We start from the raw sequence: 17987 nt of genomic DNA, 5'->3' as shown, positions 1-17987 counted from the left end.
CCCTCCTATCCAGAATGGTGAAGCAGAAGAGACCTCCAGAATATGCAGATAGCTCTGTGTATACTTACTGAAAATGATAATTATGTCATGATTTATTGCTCCAATATAAGCTGCAATTCTGCTTGGATTTATCAAACGTGTCTCGTTATATCATGCTTTGTTTCTCTGAAGATCTTCAGTCTATTACCCACACAGCTCTTTTGCCTGTCAAAATACACACAACCAGTAAAATCTGAAACAGAAGGCATGCAGAAATTGTAAAAAAAAAGCACTCGATCACTAATAAAAAACAGAAAACACCTTCTCAACTGTGTTAAATAATGTTAAGCCTATGTACAAACATGAAAAAACAACAAAAAATCTTAGTTACCAAAAAACTTGACAAATAGTGGAGAAGGCTGCATAATAGCAACCAATCACCAATTAAGCATAATAGAAAGTCTTCTACAGGCATGAAACTAATGGCAAAAGATAGTCCTACAGGAAAGAGGGCCTAATCTGAAGGCTTGATGGACGGTACACGTAGAGAACATGGGGCAAAGACATCATAACAGCTGGTGCGGCCATGCACCCCAAATGATCTGCTGCAGAATGGCACACCCTTGCTTCCCTCACGATCCATGGGCTTACCCCAAGGTGGGCAGGGGGGTCACACCTCACAGTTAGGCGAAACAGTGGCTTTTAGGGCATAATATTATTTATTAGGGTTCACACAAAGACATGTAAGCATTCAATGAGGCCACAAGTAGTAGACATTGCATCTTAACATAAATTTTAGTCAACTGATTTGTTTTAGTTTACAGATATCCCATGTTAGACCAAAACTCTCCCTTTAAACATCTCCTATCACAAGACAGGAAACAATGATAATAAATAGATGTGGTTTGTGATTCTGAACAAACAATTTCCCTGGCCCCAAGAAAGCTGTCAAAACTACTTCAAATACTCCCAAACATTCAGTCCCTTTGAAGTCATCAGACTGTGGCGACTTTCAGAACCCTCAACTCCAAGACAGCACAATGGATTTCTCTATACACGTATGCACCTAGCCTTTACTATAAAATTGCTGAACCTGGGACAAACCACTTACAATAGAAGGAGAAGATTACTTGGCTTTTATGTCATGCCTCCCCCATTCTCTCTTGGATACAACCCCTTTTATTCCCCTAGAAGGGGTAGTTAGTTGGCGATGGGCGGGGCGTGTCTAAGGATGAACATTTTTACTTAATGCTTGCCAATCTCCAGAAAGAGCAGGGGAGAGCATCAATGTTTTGTAGAATAGATGGTAGTTTTCTTTGAATGTACAACATTTCTCCCATACAACCTGTGTACTGTGTCTCCACTGTTGACTCAGGAAGTCCACAGAAAAGTCCCTGGTATGTAACATCTATAGGGTCCCATGGAGCAAAGTGGAATTTCTGGTGTGGCCCTAAAGGATGATAGGACTGCTGTTGCCCACAGCTTAGATTACATTTCAATTTTAGAGGGTGTTAGGAGACTTAAGCACCAAACCCTTGCAGGATTTTTCTTCAGACTTTGTACTGAAGCAGTTGCCCCAAGCCAGCCATGTAAAGTAATATGTGTCCCACACGTTCTCAAGTCACAGGTAAGGCGTGGTTGTACCTCCATATGAAAAATGTCACGTGTTCATGGAATTATTGAAACTTGGTAGTCACTTGGCAAGTTTCTCTAGTGGCAACACCAATTGTCCTATAATTGGGAACAAGTTTAAAAACATTCTTTATAAGGAATTAACCCTTAATGGGTTGGCTGCTAATACAATTTCTCCTAAACCAATTTTTAACCTTATTAAATGTATGTCTCTGTTTTACCTCTTGATAAACATGCTTCCAGTTCCTTAGCTCATTTATCCCCCTAGGCTACAAATCTTACCCTGTGACCTAAGAAGATAATTATCCCCACATACACATTTAAAATAAAAAAAAAAACTGATTTTAATCAATTCACTGAGATACTAAGAACATTTTCTCACCGATATTCAGCCACACAGTCTACAAGACCCAAGTACTGCAGCTCTGAGTGGTGCACTGCACTTTCAAGTGACTTAACTCCAATAATGTCTGTCAGAACATGCTGAACACTGCTCAGGTACCCTGTGGACCCCTCAGGCTCCTCTTTTTTACCATGATCCAGAGCCAAAAGCAGATCTTCCAGCTGCATGTGGAACTGTTTTCCCTGTGAGAAGAGAGCTTGGAAAACAACAATCTGCTGTCAGAATTATACTTATGCAGTCATTTTTCAGTCTACAGGTTTATGAACATTATTCTGACCTGAATATGCATAAGAACAACTTGACATAATTTTACAGATATAATCCCAGTTTGAAATGGAATAAAAACAAAAATTAGACCTAACCTCATATTTAAAATCTCAGATGTCAGACGGATGTTTACTGGATTATAGAATCTTTGTACCGACTAGTGCTGTGGATTTTTACACATACCAGCTCCTCTAAAATGCCCTGCGATCTACATAAAAAAGCCAGAGGCACATGGGTCCACCTTTACCATGTGTAAGCTCCCATGTCTACTTGTCACTGTAGCTGTCAGGTAGACAGGAGAATTTTGTCATTGTGGTTTTCCACTGGATAGCAGTGGCAACAAAGTTCTCAGTGTGTGAGTGGTAACCATAATCCTAATGTTAGGCCGTTTGGGCCTGTACCTATACTGTTAATTCACTAGAATTAGTCTGCCTACTATCTACAGTTCAGTTATCAGCAGAAAGTTACCCTTTTGCTTAACAAGAGTAAATAGAAAAGAATATATTTTCTTTGACAGGAGGTGGCCAGCTTGCTGTCCTGAAACAGCAGAATTACAACTCATAGCTTTCCTTGGGAGCATTTCTTTGTTAGAGGTTGTAAATCAATGATCAACACAGTCCCTGTACCCTTGACCTGGTAAAACAACTATGCCTTTATTGCATAAAATCTAGCCTGCTACTAAATTTTGATGCCTTTAGCAGTTAATACTTTTCATTTAGTCACCAGTACAGATCAGATAAGGCAATGTTTACACTTGCCCTGCAGCCTATTGGTGCCTTCCTGTGCCCCCCAAGTCCAATGTAACACAACAACTTTCCTGTTTCTGAAGTTGTGTAGGGCCCAAATCAGATTCTGGTTCTTTCACAGACATATGAGAAGAACCAGTTGTTGGCGACAACTAGTAAAAGTAGTAATAACAATAGTGATACTCCCAGTAACATTCAGATCTACTCTTCAAGATAATGAAATGCCAGGTCTCTCTCTCTCTAATTCTGTTTTGGAAGAAATGGCCAAAGATTATTTTTACACTCAAGCCAAGACCTATCTATTATCTCGTACATTTTCTGCATTTTTTTGGCAGGTTCATTAATCAATGTCTCATATTAATTAGACAATATATTTACAGTAAAGAAGTGCACAGGTCAGACTTAATACCTGTACACATCAGTGCAATAATGGCATTTCAATTTAAAAAATACATATTCTATATTTTACCCATACATTTTTTTTTTTTAAAACACAATTTGGCATTATACATTATGATTTGGAATATACAGAAACCTGCAGTATATTCAGCGAAGCCTTGTTCACCCAATTCCATGATCATCCTCTGCTTCCATCTCTCAAGGTAAAATGCCTGTTCCATGGGCATGGTTTGCTGTAGGATTCTGGTAACACTAGGAATTGTGCCATTTGCCATATGATTTCTTGCTGGTAAACTGATCTTCAGGGGTAAGTCAAAGTCGGTCTTCTCTAGGGGCAAACTAACTTTATTTGGGTTGCTTAGTGGGACCCAGTTCTGAGGAGCCTTAGGCTCAGGTGTTTGTGTTGCAGTCTTTGATTTTACTACTTTGCCAAACAAAAAATTGTCTTCTTCAAATAACCTATCAGGTGTCTGTGGACTGATGCGGGAGGCAGTGACAGTACGCACCAAACCTTCGTATTTTGCTTGGTTAACCTCATCATAACCATTGTGTTTCTTTTTCCTGCTCAGGCAGGTGCAGGAGGTGGATATAAAAGCAGGAAGGAAAGATTTGTGCTGCAGTACATCCCTTATTATCCTTCTGCAGGTAAGGTGAATAGTTCACAGCACATCCAGCAATACGTGGATCCACTCCTCCACTTAAACTCAATACAAATCCTTCAAAGGTGCGCTTATAGAAAAAAATCAGTCCTCGTTCCAGGGCACTCTGCAAGTAAAATCTAGAGACCACAATGGTGCAATACTAATAATAAATGGCCGCACACACTCAGTGTATCTTCTACATGTGCATGTCACAGTTGGTTTGCAGCAGCGTGCCTTCCCTCTCCACACTCCAGCACTTACACAGTTAAACGCTGATAGTGAAGAGTGTACCGACAGGAGCACACAATAACGCATCAGTTCTTCTTACAGTGTGTCCAAACGTGCATGCATATCATGCCTTCTCACTGTTCAGTTTCTGTCTGCAGTAACTTTCACCTCCGTGCAGCAGTTTCAGTTCTTCTTCCTGTCCTGGGGATTCCCCTGGTACCAATGTGATCACCTACAGCAATCACACTGTTCTTCTCCTACCAGGATAGTCACAACAGAGCAGGGAGGGGGGAGCTAGATCGAGTTTTCAGCAAGCAAAGCAGGACTGATTCAATCTATTTGTTTATCACAAAACAAAAACTGTAGTACCGTGTTAGCCAGTGTCAAAAATAATAATAAAAAAACAACAAAACACAAATACAAAAGTATTGTAGAAATGATATATGGCTAACAATAAAAAATACATTGCAAGCTTTCGGAGCTCTAAGGCCCCTTCATCAGGCAAAATACAAATGAGAACAGAAATGGCACAACATTTATACTGATAGATCAAAGAGAAGTGTTTACAAGCAATAAATTAAGAAGTTAGATAGAGATAACTTGTGAAGATAGTGAAAGTAATTAAGGTTTATTAGGGTGGGTTGTAAATAGTCCAGGGGTCTAGATTCAGTCAGATCAGATAGTGTGACATGAAACCTGACCCCAAATTAAGGCCCTGTCTTAATTTGTTAAATAACTCCTTACATTTGAATTCATAGATCTTCCTTTCTCGTTCAGATCCAAAGTTCCCTTTTAGAATTAACACCTTCATGTCCTGAAGCCAAAACCAAATGTTTATTAACTACATAAAATGGCCCAACATCACCCTTTTACATTGTCACCAATTACCTGAGTGTGTGGCGGCCATTTATTATTAGTATTGCCCATTGTGTCTCTATTTTTACTTGCAGAGTGCCCTGTAACGAGGATTAATTACCCCCGAAACATAAATACAACGTCAGTAACAAGCAGGGGACCAGTTTTTAGTGAATCTGTTTTACCCGGTATCTGAAATGATTTAAAATGACAATTCCAATTGGCTATCCAGCTGTTCTGTTCTAATTATGCTTCTAATAATGCTTTTCTACTATGTTTCTACTGTGACTGGTCAGAAACTGTGATCACCCTTGGGCTAATAATGACACCAGTTATCACCCTGCTTTCCTTACTGGAAGAATTCAAGGTTGTTAAAACTGATGTAGAAAATCAATGTGGCTCTTAAGTTATAGTTAAATTATGAATTTTCAAATTACTTTGCATTAGCTGACAATCAGAGGACTTTTACTTTACAGGGTCTCCGGCTTCTGTGAGGATCTCCGGCACCTGGAGCACAGAGAAGAGGCAGATGGAGTAGTGCTGCCTTCAGGTTTTAATTGGCTCCTGCCAGAGAGGAAGAGCCCTAATGTGCACAGGAACTCATGGTCCAAGTGCTCATCAGCTCCTTAAAGGGACAGCAGCAGTTAAAAGAGCCAAAAAGACCAGAGCAAAAGCTGAATGTGGATCCTGCTCCTGCTCTGTATGACCTGCAATGTTTCTACCATCTCTGTGATGACAGACACCTTAACCCTGTGGAAGGCCCTGCCCTACTACTTCCTCTACAAAATTTGTAGAAAAGAATATGTAAATATGTTCTCTCTCTTTCTGCTGCCCATTAAGCCACTCATCTTATCCTTGAGTTTAGGATCTTTATGCCACTGAACGTTTTCAAGGTTTTCAATGTTGTTAGAAAACTGTAGCAGTTTTTCTTGCAGTGATTCCTGTATTTAGTGCCCTTCATTCTAAATTCAACAAGATGCCCAGTTTTCCTGTTAAGGGCACAGTCGGTTCGGGGACCGCATCAATGAGCTGATGTGGTCCCCGATCCGGCTGAATTTTTTAACCTGCCCAATAGATATCTGCCCGATTTCAGGCCAGATGTCGTTCAGGCAGGCCCGTTGTTGCTGCCCCTACATGGGCCGATAGCTGCCGAATCTGTCTAGCTACATAAGCTACAATCAGCCCGTGTATGGCCACCTTTATTGTCTTAGTCCTTAGGGGCTGATTTACTAACCCACGAATCCGACCCGAATTGGAAAAGTTTCCGACTTGAAAACGAACATTTGCGACTTTTTCGTATGTTTTGCGATTTTTTCGGATTCTGTAAGAATTTTTCGTTACCAATACGATTTTGCGTAAAAACGCGAGTTTTTCGTATCCATTACGAAAGTTGCGTAAAAAGTTGCGCATTTTTTCGTGGCGTTAAAACTTACGCGAAAAGTTGCGCATTTTTCGTAGCGTTAAAACTTAACGCTACGAAAATGCGCAACTTTTCACGTAAGTTTTAACGCTACGCAAAATGCGCAACTTTTTACGCAACTTTCGTAATGGATAGGAAAACTCACGTTTTTACGCAAAAATCGTATTGGTAACGAAAATTCGTAAAGAATCCGAAAAAATCGCAAAACATACGAAAAAATCGCAAAGTACCGATCATTACGAAAAAAAACGCAATCGGACTTCCATTCGACCCGTTCGTGGGTAAGTAAATCAGCCCCTTAGTCTACAAGAAACAGGTTCCAGTCTCTTGGCATGGCCTTCATGATATCCCTTCTCTGATTCTGCAACATATTTATACAAATATTCAGTGGTAACTAAGAAAAATTAACATATTTATAATTTAACACTATAAAATGTAAGTTCTACATTCTAGATTCACGTTCATGTTGGCGCTAATTAAAGTTGATAACCTCACAGGAAGTGTCAAATTGTGATAATGAAAGTTAAAAAACACAAAAGTCTGCTTTTCTTGCCCCTGCTTTTAATTTCTTGGTTAATATTAAAGGTGGACTAATTAGTTAAGTGGTTAAAAACAATTTCTTTTATCAAAGAGGATCTAATATCAAGACTGTAGTAGTACTTTCTTTATTGTACATTTGCAAATGGAACCTACTGGCCATGCACCAACTTACTGTAGGAATCTTATGGACTTTTCCCGTAACACTTGTGTTAACCCCTAGAGTTAGCATTTAACTAGGTAAGCAGTAAAACCGCAGCAACCAATTATGTTACAATCCATACTCCTCATATGATTAAATAAATAAGCCTGTCTGAAGGCCAACCATTTACAATGAATTTTGCTTAATCTAGTTATCTTCCATACCTCCAACACAATCTGCACCTTATTTTTATTCAATAATTATTCAATGTATCTGTTGCTGTATAAATTAAAAATGTAACAATATGCCATTTAAACAATATAATTGCTCTCTTACTAATAACACAGTAGCAAGAACATACTGTTTTACAGTTTGTGAGAAAAGTGTGCCCTGCTCATACTGTTACCTGACATGTAAGGTAAGTAGATAATTGCAGACCTGCAACTTATTCATGGCCCCCATGACTACCCCTGCAAATCCTGTTCTTGACCCCCATGTCCCCATCGCTTTTACGTGGCAGAATGTTAGCATACCTTCCAAACTGTCCCGTACTGTGATTTCCATAAGAAAACTCACAGTCCTGGATTTCAGTTTAAATGCCCTGCTTGCTTTTCACCACCTGCCAGTGGGTTTTAAAGAGAGGGAAAAAACTCAAAAGATGGGCCTTGCTTTGGAATATGCAAACATATTTGATTTTTTAAACAGGAGTTTTAGCTGGGCAGAGAGAGACAAGAAATTCTGCTTGTGCATAGGCGAGGTAATGCTTTCAAGCTATCAGTTTATAAATAAAGGTATACATACATACATCAGTTTATTTAGCCATCTTACTAATTGGCCATTCTCTGTAGTATGCTTACTGGAATGACTGGTTTTTTGGTTATGTTTTTTCATGGTCATGGTATTTGGGGGTTATGGCTAAAAGGTGGGCATGGCCATTATTTTTTCACAGTGGTGTCCCACTATGTCCCCCTTACTGGTTTTTAGATGTTTGGAGCTATGTGTTGGCCACACCAACTGATTACAATCGCTAACCTAAATCCCTGGCCCAGTGCTCCTTTCATGCTATATTTCACCTTCCAAGGTTTTCTTCCATTGAAAGGACCCGGTGTTCCCTTTTGGCTGTCAGGAACAAGCACATATGTGCTTCAGTAAATCTTCGAATTTTAACTATACTGTGTATATACTGTATATGGTTCAGGACCTCAGCAAGGACCTAAAAGTTTCCGCTCAAGGCAACTTCCGCGATTTTGTGGAAATCCCGGCGCCGCATATGCCATCCCACCGGCGATTTACATTCTCGCCAGTGGGATGGCATTTTGGGGAGATTAGTCGGACCGCAACAAGGGAGATTTGTCGTGGGCGACTAATCTCCCCGTGTGCCAGAGCCCTAAATGTTCTGCTATTCAGCGCGTGTACTTACAGTGGAGGAAATAATTATTTGACCCCTCACTGATTTTGTAAGTTTGTCCAATGACAAAGAAATGAAAAGTCTCAGAACAGTATCATTTCAATGGTAGGTTTATTTTAACAGTGGCAGATAGCACATCAAAAGGAAAATCGAAAAAAATAACTTTAAATAAAAGATAGCAACTGATTTGGCATTTCATTGAGTGAAATAAGTTTTGAACCCTCTAACAAAAAAAGACTTAATACTTAGTGGAAAAACCCTTGTTTGCAAGCACAGAGGTCAAACGTTTCTTGTAATTGATGAGCAAGTTTGCGCACATTTTAGGAGGAAATGTTGGTTCGATCCTCTTAAATCCCTAAGGTTTCGAGCTGTCTCTGTGCAACTCTGAAGCTTTGAGCTCCCTCCATTAGGTTTGTCTATTGGATTAAGGTCCGGAGACTGACTAGGCCACTCCATGACCTTAATGTGCTTCTTCTGTGAGCCACTCCTTTGTTGCCTTTGCTGTATGTTTTGGGTCATTGTCCGTGCTGGAACACCCATCCACGACCCATTTTTCAGTTTCCTGGCAGAGGGAAGGAGGTTGTCGTTCAGGATTTCACGATACATGGCTCCGTCCATTTTCCCGTTAATGCGAATAAGTTGTCCTGTGCCCTTAGCAGAAAAACACCCCAAAGCAAAATGTTTCCACCCCCATGCTTGACGGTGGGGACGTGTTTTGGGGGTCATAGGCAGCCATTTTCTTCCTCCAAACACAGCGAGTTGAGTTAATGCCAAAGAGCTCTAATTTTGGTCTCATCAGACCACAGCACCTTCTCCCAGTCACTCACAGAATCATTCAGGTGTTCATTGGCAAACTTCAGATGGGCCTGCACATGTGCCTTCTTGAGCAGGGGGACCTTGCGAGCCCTGCAGGATTTTAATCCACTGCGGTGTAATGTGTTTTCCAATGGTTTTCTTGGTGACTGTGGTCCCTGCTAATTTGAGGTCATTAACTAACTCCCCCGTGGTAGTTCTAGGATGCTTTTTCACCTTTTCTCAGAATCATTGACACCCCACGAGGTGAGATCTTGCGTGGAGCCCCAGAGCGAGGCTCGATTGATGGTCATTTTGTGCTCCTTCCATTTTCGATCAATCGCACCAACAGTTGTCACCTTCTCTCCCAGCTTCTTGCTAATGGTTTTGTAGCCCATTCCAGCCTTGTGCAGGTCTACAATTTTGTCTCTGACATCCTTGGACAGCTCTTTAGTCTTTCCATGTTGGAGAGTTTGGAGTCTGCTTGATTGATTTGATTCTGTGGACAGGTGTCTTTTATACAGGTGACTGTTAAGAACAGGTGTCCTTAATGAGGTTGACTAATTGAGTAGAAGTGTCTAACCACTCTGTGGGAGCCAGAACTCTTAATGGTTGGTAGGGTTCAAAAACTTATTTCACTCAATGAAATTCAAATCAGTTGCTATCTTTTATTTAAAGTTATTTTTTCGATTTTCCTTTTGATGTCTATCTGCCATGTTAAAATAAACCTACCATTGAAATTATACTTTTCATTTCTTTGTCATTGGACAAACTCAGTGAGGGGTCAAATAATTATTTCCTCCACTGTACGTACCACAAAATACATGAAAATTTACATAAAGTGCAGTGAACTCGTGCAGTTACAATTGTTTGCCTCCATTTTGTATACAGGCAACAATCAGTGCCAAATATATGCAAATGTTATTTGGCCATATAAGGCCAGGATGAATTGTGAGGTGGGCTAATGAGCCAGGAAGAGAGAATGGCACATTTAGAGGGGAATTGGACTGCATACATATAACAGGACACATGGGAAGGGTCAATAGAGATAAAATGATACTTGGGGAGGGGGCAAGGAGGGCAGAACTGAACAGGGAGGGTGTGGGGTCACGGAAGGGAAAGTGGCACATGGAAGAAGGGAAAGGATAAAAAAACTGAGACTTGAAGTTTGTGAGGGGGATGTAAGAGCAAAGAGAAAGATATCAGGTGATGAAGAAAGGAATATACGGACAATAAAGTGATCGGAGAAGAATACACAGAATTATTAGATTTTGTTGAAAGGCTCACAAAACCTGTAAATATTTTACTCTGGAGTAACCAATGGATATGTGGGTCTCTGGTTTGTTTACCTTATAAAGTGCAATTAGGTGTTGTGGGGTGCAGCCTTTACACCAGTGGTGTAACTGGGCTTTACAGCAATTTAATTTAGGGCCCCAAAACTTGGGTAAGTTGACGTCTCTACCAAGATATATTAAAAACTGATTATGGCTTTACTAGGCCCCTTATACTCCTGGGTCCACCTGGCCACCACAATTTCCTCTTCTACTGTAGTTATGTCCTGCTTTACACAGTTATACAAGTATACTACCTTTAATATAGTAGAAACACAAAAAATAAAACCCTGGTCTCTGCATTTTTTGAAAATGATTGAAGGCTGCTCATATTAAAGGTGTCTGTGCACCTATGCAGACAAAAGGATAAAGCAGTAATTTGTAACTGCAATGTGATTTTATTGTAGAAGTGATTTCAAACTACGTTGCAGGTTGTGCCCTTTATCAACCGTGCCCTTACACTTGATAATTAAATATCACATTGCAGTTACATTATGACATAAAAATAAATCACATTGCAGTTACAAATACTGCTTTAAACTGTCTGATCATTCTTCCTTTTGATTGCATAGGTAGTTATGGAATCTTTGCGTAACTTTAGAACTTACATACTTTTGCATTTTGCACCCATGGTTTGCACCCACATATACAGCTTTTTGTGCTTCCATAATTGGGTATTATAGCTACCACTGTTTGACTGTAAAACAAACACAGGTATGGAATCCTTGAATGAGATCACCTATATATGTGTATATATACTGTTTGTATTGTGTCTATCCTGAATCAGCCCATAAATAACCTGAGCACTCGTTCATGTTAGTAAGTGCCACTAGGGGCACATTTACTAATCCACGAACGTCCGAAAAGCGTCCGAATGCGTTTTTTTTTCGTAATGATCACGACAATTCACGAAATTTGTAATGGCTATGAAAAAGTTGCGACAATTCGTGCAAGTCGTAACGGCTACGAAAAAATCGCAAATGTTCGTTTTCCAATCTGAATTTTTCCCATTCGGATTTGGATTCATGGATTAGTAAATCAGCCCCTAAGTGTACAAGGGGGATTTTTGGACACATCCCTGTTGTGGCCAGTCCGTGCTCTATTCAACCTAATCCCAAACCATGCTTCATTTGATCTAGACCACACCCCTGCTGCACCCTAATAGGAGTATAAATACAGGTAGCATCTAAAAAACTGGGTGGTTAGACAAGCGGGGACTTATGATGTGATATATTATGGTCACACCCCTATTCCTATTCATATTCCATTACTAGTGTTATTTTATAACCTAGCATTCTACAAATAAAAAATGTATTGAAAGCTTTTTTATTTTATTTCATTCATAAATTAATAATGGTGCCATAATGTTAGAAAAGGAAATACAATACAGTGAAACGTTGAAGTAGATACATAAAACCAACTGATAGCACCAACCAGTATACATTTTGACCGATTATTCTCCTGACCAGTTCAAATTTAATAAGCATTATAAGATCCATTACAGCTCTGCTTATTATTGATCTTTTCATATTCTTTAAGTTGGGCAACTTTTTGCTCTTAGAGCATTGGAGAAAGGCCTGTAGTGCCATCACAATGTCCTCAGCTCTCTAGTTCATGCATGTCTCCAAGGTAACGCCACTGATGCCCTGCATGTCACTGCTGCTGGTCACATGCCTCACAATAGCTTAACTGCCATTTGCTGGGTTCAGACCAACTGACGTTTGGATAGGGAGTAGGAGAGGGAGTGTTTTCGATCAACGAGTGCTAAAATTATAGAAATTGCGAGAGCGTGCCAGATAAAATTTATAAAACAGTGTAGGAGAAGATACCATCATGAGTTTGAGTAAGAAAGGAGTCGGAGTCCATCTGGAGAGAAATTAGATGTAGCAAAAAGCTTTGTAGAAGAGAAGCCCAACAAGGATTGGAGCAAGGAAAGGAGTCAGGAGATAGAAAAGAAAGAAGCCGAAAATGATAAAAAAAGCTGCGGAAATCAAACAGAAATTCAGAATAGGAGCATTAAAAGAAGAAGGAGTGAAGAGAAATACAAAGTAAATGAAAGAAGACAAGTGAGGATGTGAGAATAAGAGGGGAAGACTTGAAGGGCAGTTAGAAACAGAAAGGAAGCCAAACAGAGAAGACCAGTAAAGATGGGAGCATTAAAAGGAGAAGATCTAAAGAACAACAGAAAGAAAAAAAAATCAGGCAGAGAAGAAGAGCAGTGAGGATGGGAAGATTTAAAAGGAGAAGATCTGCAAAAGAACAGAAAGAAAAGGTAAACCAAGCAGAGAGAAGACCAGTGGGGATGGGAGCATTAATAGGAGAAGATCTGAAGAAGAACAGAAGGTAAAGGAAATACAAGCAGAGAAGAAGACCAGTGAGGATGGGAGCATTACAAGAAAATCTGAAGAACAGAAAGAAAAGCAAGTCACAAAGCAGTAAAGAAAAAAACATAGAGCAAACGGAAGAGAGGAATAAAAGACCAAGGAGCCCAGAAGACCCCTTAGAAGGTAAGGAAACAACACTGCACTTTTTGTATATATTTAATAGACACATACAGTACATTGTAACTAAATGGGAAATTGCTCAGTGCAATTTTAAGCACTTTTGCTAAGTCTCTATCATATTCAAAGACTTTATTATAAATGTTATTAGGAGCCATTTAACCTGTCTGAATCTTTATTATGTGTGGCAGGGAATATACCTTATTATTCCCTATATGTCCCCCTTCACCCTTTCCCTTATTTGCCTAATAACTAACAGCAAGTTTAACTGCCAATTTCTATATATACCCCTTGTGCTGCTAAAATCCCACTGCTCCTCAATGCAACATTTAGAAAAACAGGCAGATCCACTTACGGTAAAGGCACGTGGCGCTTACTAGTAACAGCTACTTGCCATGTAGATCATATTAGCAGAGGCAGTTCTCAGTATTGGCAGGTTTTCTGGCATTTAGCAGTCGTGAAAAAGGAGCTGCTACTAGTAGCTCCGTGTGTCTTCACCCTTACAGAGATAGAGAAGCGTAACTCCATTATGAGCTCTGTGAATAAATGAGGAGAGTTAAGGTGCAAAGTAGAATAAATGTGGCGCTTTATAGTACAATTGTTGTTTGCATCTTGCCTCTCACAAATGTATATCGGCCCTTGGGGCTTAAAATGAGGTTGCAAGTTGCCATAGATATAAGTAATACCTATCAGTTATAAATGTAATATAAATAGTTGTTTTGTTTTTCATACGTATACTTGTTGATTAAATTATTAAATTAAACATATACTAGTATGTACAGTTTATATGTGATATTGAGCTACTAATGGGATTTTTTTTCTCTAACAAGGTGGAAGTATACAGAAGAGATCCTGTTTGGACATCAAAAGACCTGATCCCCTGGATATCAAAAACTATAAGTTCCACTCAGAGCTGGGACAAGGAGGCTTTGGCCAGGTGAGCGAAGTATATTCCAAGTTATTAAATATGGAATTATTTTATCTCTACAAGAGACACTGTGATATTAAATGTCTTCTCTTATTTTTATTAGGTGATGTTGGCTACTTTTAGACCAAATAAACAGCTGGTAGCAATAAAGGTCTTGAAGAAGAAGTCTGCAAAGACCAACACCTATACCATCACTAAAGAGGCCTATTTTTTGAAGATCAGCAGAGGATGTGCATTTTTAAGCCATTCTTATGCAGTTTTGCAAACAGAGGTAACCATACTGTATGTGTATATGTATGTTTCTTTTGTATGTGTGTGTCTGAGATTAAGTTCTTGGCACTCCCAGACCTTATTGTCATTAAGTACTCACCAAAAAAATTACTTTGTCAATGTCAATAAATTTACGTTAGTGTAAAGTAGTGGTACCTTCATGGTGTGTATTACAAGGATAATATTTATCATTGGAATATATTAACTTATTTATATAACTTTAGCCCCCTGCAGAGGTCTCCCACCCACATCCTAAAAGGTACCACACATTACCCTAATACCGCTCTATTTACCCTGTTACTAAAATGCAGAGTAGCACAGCAGGGTTGGCTGATGCATTCTATCACTATCCTAGCTAAATGGTGTATGGCAAAGAGCTGGTGCCATTCAGTGATCACAGTCAGAGAGCTGGGAAGATGCCATGAAGCAGCCATAGATGGCAGCCACCAGACCACAGCGCTGCTCTGCATCTTATTTGGAGCCGAGTGTGGTGCAGTTCAGCGGGGTGGGGGGGGGAGAAGAGGTCACTGCAGACATCCCAAGTTATCTGGGATGGTTTTATTAAGTTCATTAAGCAAGTACCTTGAATCCTATCTTATTGCCAGCTGTATTTGTGGGTGGTAGTGTCCCATGTCTCACATTCCTCTAATCTGTCCTTACCAGCTGGAAGCCTTCTTTGTCCTGGAGTATTGCAGTGGGAAATCCATGTGGGATATGATTGATTGCAAAGGAAAACTGCCAATGTCAAGCATCATGTGAGTATTATCAGGCAGAAATGACAATTCCAGGGTAAATGTACAAAAACAGGTGCAATACTTGCTCATTTTTATTTTTTTCCAGAGCTTTTATCTTTCCCCAAAGAGACCCGTCTATATATATATATATATATATATATATAAATATATATATATACTGTATTTAATCCCCTAGTTGCTAGGTCCTGGTAATGTATTTAAGTTACCTAAGTGGAAACTTTGTTATTGGCCCATAGAATTAGTGACCACTTTAATATGGATGATATGTGCCAGGGAGCCTGGCCCAATTTTACAAGAGTCCTGTCATAGAGGGAAAACTCTTCTAAATAAAGCCAGGGAGCAGGGGCCCTATGAATGAGGTTTATTCAGATTATGGACTAGTTTTGTCTGGAGTATCTTCTAGGAAGGTAAGATAATGAGACATAGCTAGAAAGAGCAGCGTTGTGCTCCACCTAAGGATTTATAGCTACAGATAGGGCTCCCTGAGGGCAAGGGATTCCCTGAAGGGATTTTGGCATAGTATATACTTCCTAAAATGTTCTGTTGGAGCGGATCTGGACCACTGGCTGGCAACCTAAAAGTGTATCTTAAACCTACCTAGTGCCTCCATAGTGGTGTGAGGGTTAAACTCTGCTTTGATATTTACCATATCAATTGTTTTGTTATAAGTTTATTATTGTAGCAGAGGGGAGTAGTGGCACAACACCAACTTTCTTCCATCTGGGAAAAGGAGGCCAAGGTGACTCCTTCTACCATCACTAGCCGGAAAATGGCTAAGATAGGGTTACCAATATATATTAATGTAAACAAAGGGGGGTGGATAAGTTTTACTTCTACCTTGCAAGGGTCAAACATGTTTGCCCTGTTCCACTCAATAAATAATAAGAACCACAGGATTTTCATTAGACAATAGGCAAAAAGATAGATAAAAAAAAAATGAGAAATTGGTGAGATATAAGAATGATGATTATTTTCTTTTTTGGAAAGGTTCTACACAGCTGAGATGGTGGTTGCCCTCCAGTTCCTGCATTCCAAGGGAATCATTCATCGGTCAGTAAAATCTCAATATGTTGTGTTACACCTTTAATGTGTTCTTTAAACTAGTCACTGTTATCATGATTCCACTCACTGTGAGCAGATCTGTCTTGTAACGTTCTTTGATATTGTTCCTAATATCTCGCCTACAGTGATCTAAAGCCGGACAACATACTGGTAGATAAAGATGGCCATATTAAGATCTGCGACTTTGGCATTGCTGAAGTTGGCCTCATTGGCAAGAAGAAGACGAGCGGCTTAGCAGGAACCCCTGGATACCGGGCACCAGAGGTGACATAATTTATTTTTAATATTTACAATATATACCTAGTAGCATATATATATATATATATATATATATATATATATAAATATATATATAAAAGGATGAAAGATTTGTATATAAAATCTATAGAATAGCATTAGCATCTTAGATGATCCCACTGCCATGGGAAACCATCATCTAACAAGTGCTGGCACAATGCAATGTCGGGTTATTTAGATTCCTAGAATCTATTAGGGGTAATTCAAGGCACATTGGTGCTGCAATCTTGGGCTGTTTAAAACTTGATGTTCAAAGTGCCTAAACCTATGTCAACAGTTTGGCAAATGCATTAAGAGAGCTGAAGCAAATAATGAGTTTAGCCTCACCCCATTCTTTCTGGGAATTCTTGCGCTATCTAGCACTTGTTACTGATCAAAATAAATGCCTTCTAACCTAATGGGTACCTCTACCGAAAGTCTTTCTGACACAGGGGTCCCATAGTAAAAACCCAATGCAAACACTTGCTGCTGTTCCCTAAAATACAGCTTTGCTTCCTAACATTCTATTATTGAAATGGAGGAAAAGTTATGTGGTAGGGAGAAGAGACCAGTATCTTCCTGTCATATCTCAGGTGTTCCGGTGTTAGAGCAAAAAGGCATGCCAGGTTATGGGCAAGAATTGCAGTGTGATTCCTATTGACAGTAATGAGAAGCAGTAGATAGCAATCCTATGGAGAAAACTGCCAATGTACCCTTGTTTTCATATTAAAGTCACAAATATAAGTAGCCAATTAAGTTGTTTTTATTTTTTTCTTCAAAGATTCTATCGAGTGAAGACTATAACGCAGGAGCGGATTGGTGGTCATTTGGGGCTACAATGTATGAAATGGCCACAGGAGAATTGCCTTTTCCACATTCAGGCAGCCTTTTTAGGCAACGATTCATGATTAAAATGAGAACACCTAATTACCCAGATTATATGAGCGAGGAAATGCTGGACCTCCTGCCAAAGGTAAATATCAGCAGTTAAATAGAGGAATACATAAAGGAATTGCAGTGTAATTAATATTGTATATAGCTGTGGTATACATAAGTATCAGAGGTCCCATTTGTGTCCCATATTTAACTCAAAAGGTCTGCACATATATATTTCATATTACTGTAATGATGACCTTTTATATAACTTTATTTTTATTGGTTATTAACCCTGAAGTAACAGTAAAAGTAATTGATAAAAAAAGGAGACAAAACATTAACATATGATAAGGTATTTGAGCGATATTGGGGAAGAGGTTCATAGAAAACTGGGAGAAGAAGGAATGAAAGGTGTCCCTGGTGGCAAACTTTTTAAAGGACAAAGTAAGAGAAAATGTCTACAGGGTCCAAATTTGTTTTATCCTTTTGCTACATGTTGGCCCTCCTCTTCTTTAAAATATTCACCATTTTTCAGATTT

General features: G+C 39.4%; 2 protein-coding genes across 2 annotated transcripts in view; one reads left to right on the top strand and one right to left on the bottom strand.

Annotated features, from left to right (window-relative positions):
- The window catches only part of LOC105945182 (transcription factor Ovo-like 2), a 122908-nt gene that overhangs the window by 39056 nt on the left and 65865 nt on the right, over positions 1–17987 (top strand). The window lies entirely within an intron of this gene.
- On the bottom strand, positions 1820–4082 carry LOC116410962 (mitochondrial genome maintenance exonuclease 1-like; the record flags this gene model as incomplete). Its single annotated transcript, XM_031902697.1, has 2 exons — positions 1820–2210; positions 3563–4082. Coding segments are annotated over 2 exons (741 nt in total), but the record flags the coding sequence as incomplete, so codon positions are not given.

This window comes from Xenopus tropicalis, chromosome 5 (genome assembly GCF_000004195.4).
Source record: "Xenopus tropicalis strain Nigerian chromosome 5, UCB_Xtro_10.0, whole genome shotgun sequence".
Taxonomy (NCBI): Eukaryota; Metazoa; Chordata; class Amphibia; order Anura; family Pipidae; genus Xenopus; species Xenopus tropicalis.
The sequence above is the reverse complement of the archived record's forward strand: the minus strand, read 5'-3'. Positions and strand labels throughout refer to the sequence as shown.